At 50.1% G+C, this 1171-nt stretch overlaps 1 protein-coding gene across 1 annotated transcript; it reads right to left on the reverse strand.

Annotated features, from left to right (window-relative positions):
- Positions 1 to 247: 247 nt before the first annotated feature.
- On the reverse strand, positions 248 to 1163 carry LOC106456058 (transcription factor Adf-1; the record flags this gene model as incomplete). The annotated part of the gene is made up of 2 exons (XM_013908204.1): positions 641 to 1163; positions 248 to 499 (listed from the first exon to the last, which is right to left on the reverse strand). Coding segments are annotated over exons 1-2 (382 nt in total), but the record flags the coding sequence as incomplete, so codon positions are not given.
- Positions 1164 to 1171: the final 8 nt, after the last annotated feature.

Consider the following 1171-nt stretch of genomic DNA (forward strand, 5'->3'; position numbering starts at 1 on the left):
GACGTGATGGTTATCAAAACCAAACATGATAAGTTTGGCAAGCGCAGGAGACACGACACGGAGGAGATTTGTCATTTGGGCTGCAGAATGCAATGCTGTACGGTGCAATAAAAAAAATCAGCGAAAAGGCGAGGCGGTGACGGATGAACAGCAGGACTACTGTATACTGTTTATTAATGAACAAAATATATTCCTGTATGACAACACGCATAAATTAACTGCCTACATTAATTCATTGTAAACATACCTTCTGACTGACACTCCCCTGCTGCCTCTTCGGACTGTCCTTGGTCCTCGGGGGAGAAGTCCCCCACGGTCCGCACCATATTTCCGCTAGTCTCCCGCGGGGTGAGGAAGGGGTCCAGAAACCCCATGACCGCGAAGAACTTCCATCTCCTCCCCGATCCTGCTGCAGACCCACTCCTCTTCTCCTTCTCTGTCCTCTTCTCCTTATTATAGGTGTCCCTGAGGCTCTTCCGCTTTCTCCCGCAGATGTCCTCTGAATAAACGCATTATCTTGTTAGCGGAAAGGTATTTGTACATCAGTGGGAAAATAGCGGGACAGTAGGCGGGCTTGCTAGCTTTTGCACGGCTTCATCGGGTCAGTCTGAAAATGAAAAAGAAGAATGAATGAACTTACCAGGTTGCCCGATCTCCTCACTTATGTGTCTCCAAGCTAGGTCCTTTTTATTCCTGTCTCGGTAGCAGTAGCAGCTAGCATCATACAGCTCGGGGTGATTAGCCACAGCACTGATTAGCTTTTCCTCCATACTGAATGAAGAATGAAGGGCTTTGGCTGGATCTGCCCCTTTGACCAAGGTCAGAGCCACGTCACCAGGCTCCTGATTGGTTGTCGCGGCGCGATTTGACGCCGGAGTTCAGTTTTTTCAACTGAGCGGTAGACACGAAATGCGCGTATGCACAAAATTGCAACACAAAAACTCACGCGCCTGGCTTTTTTCGCAAGTCAAACATGCTACACGTGCTACACTGACGCGCGTTTCAGGCGTTTTCCCGACGCTTCTGCTTCCGAATTTTCGTGGGACCCGCAATCTCGTGTCATCGCAGTTTTCCATTGACTTTACACAGGGCCGGCCCGTGGCATAGGCCGTATAGGCAAATGCTAAGGGCGCCGTCCATCAGGGGGCGCCACGCCAGTGCCACAAATGTT

Source organism: Pundamilia nyererei, unplaced genomic scaffold (genome assembly GCF_000239375.1).
Source record: "Pundamilia nyererei isolate P.nyererei 1_Seehausen unplaced genomic scaffold, PunNye1.0 scaffold02505, whole genome shotgun sequence".
Taxonomy (NCBI): Eukaryota; Metazoa; Chordata; class Actinopteri; order Cichliformes; family Cichlidae; genus Pundamilia; species Pundamilia nyererei.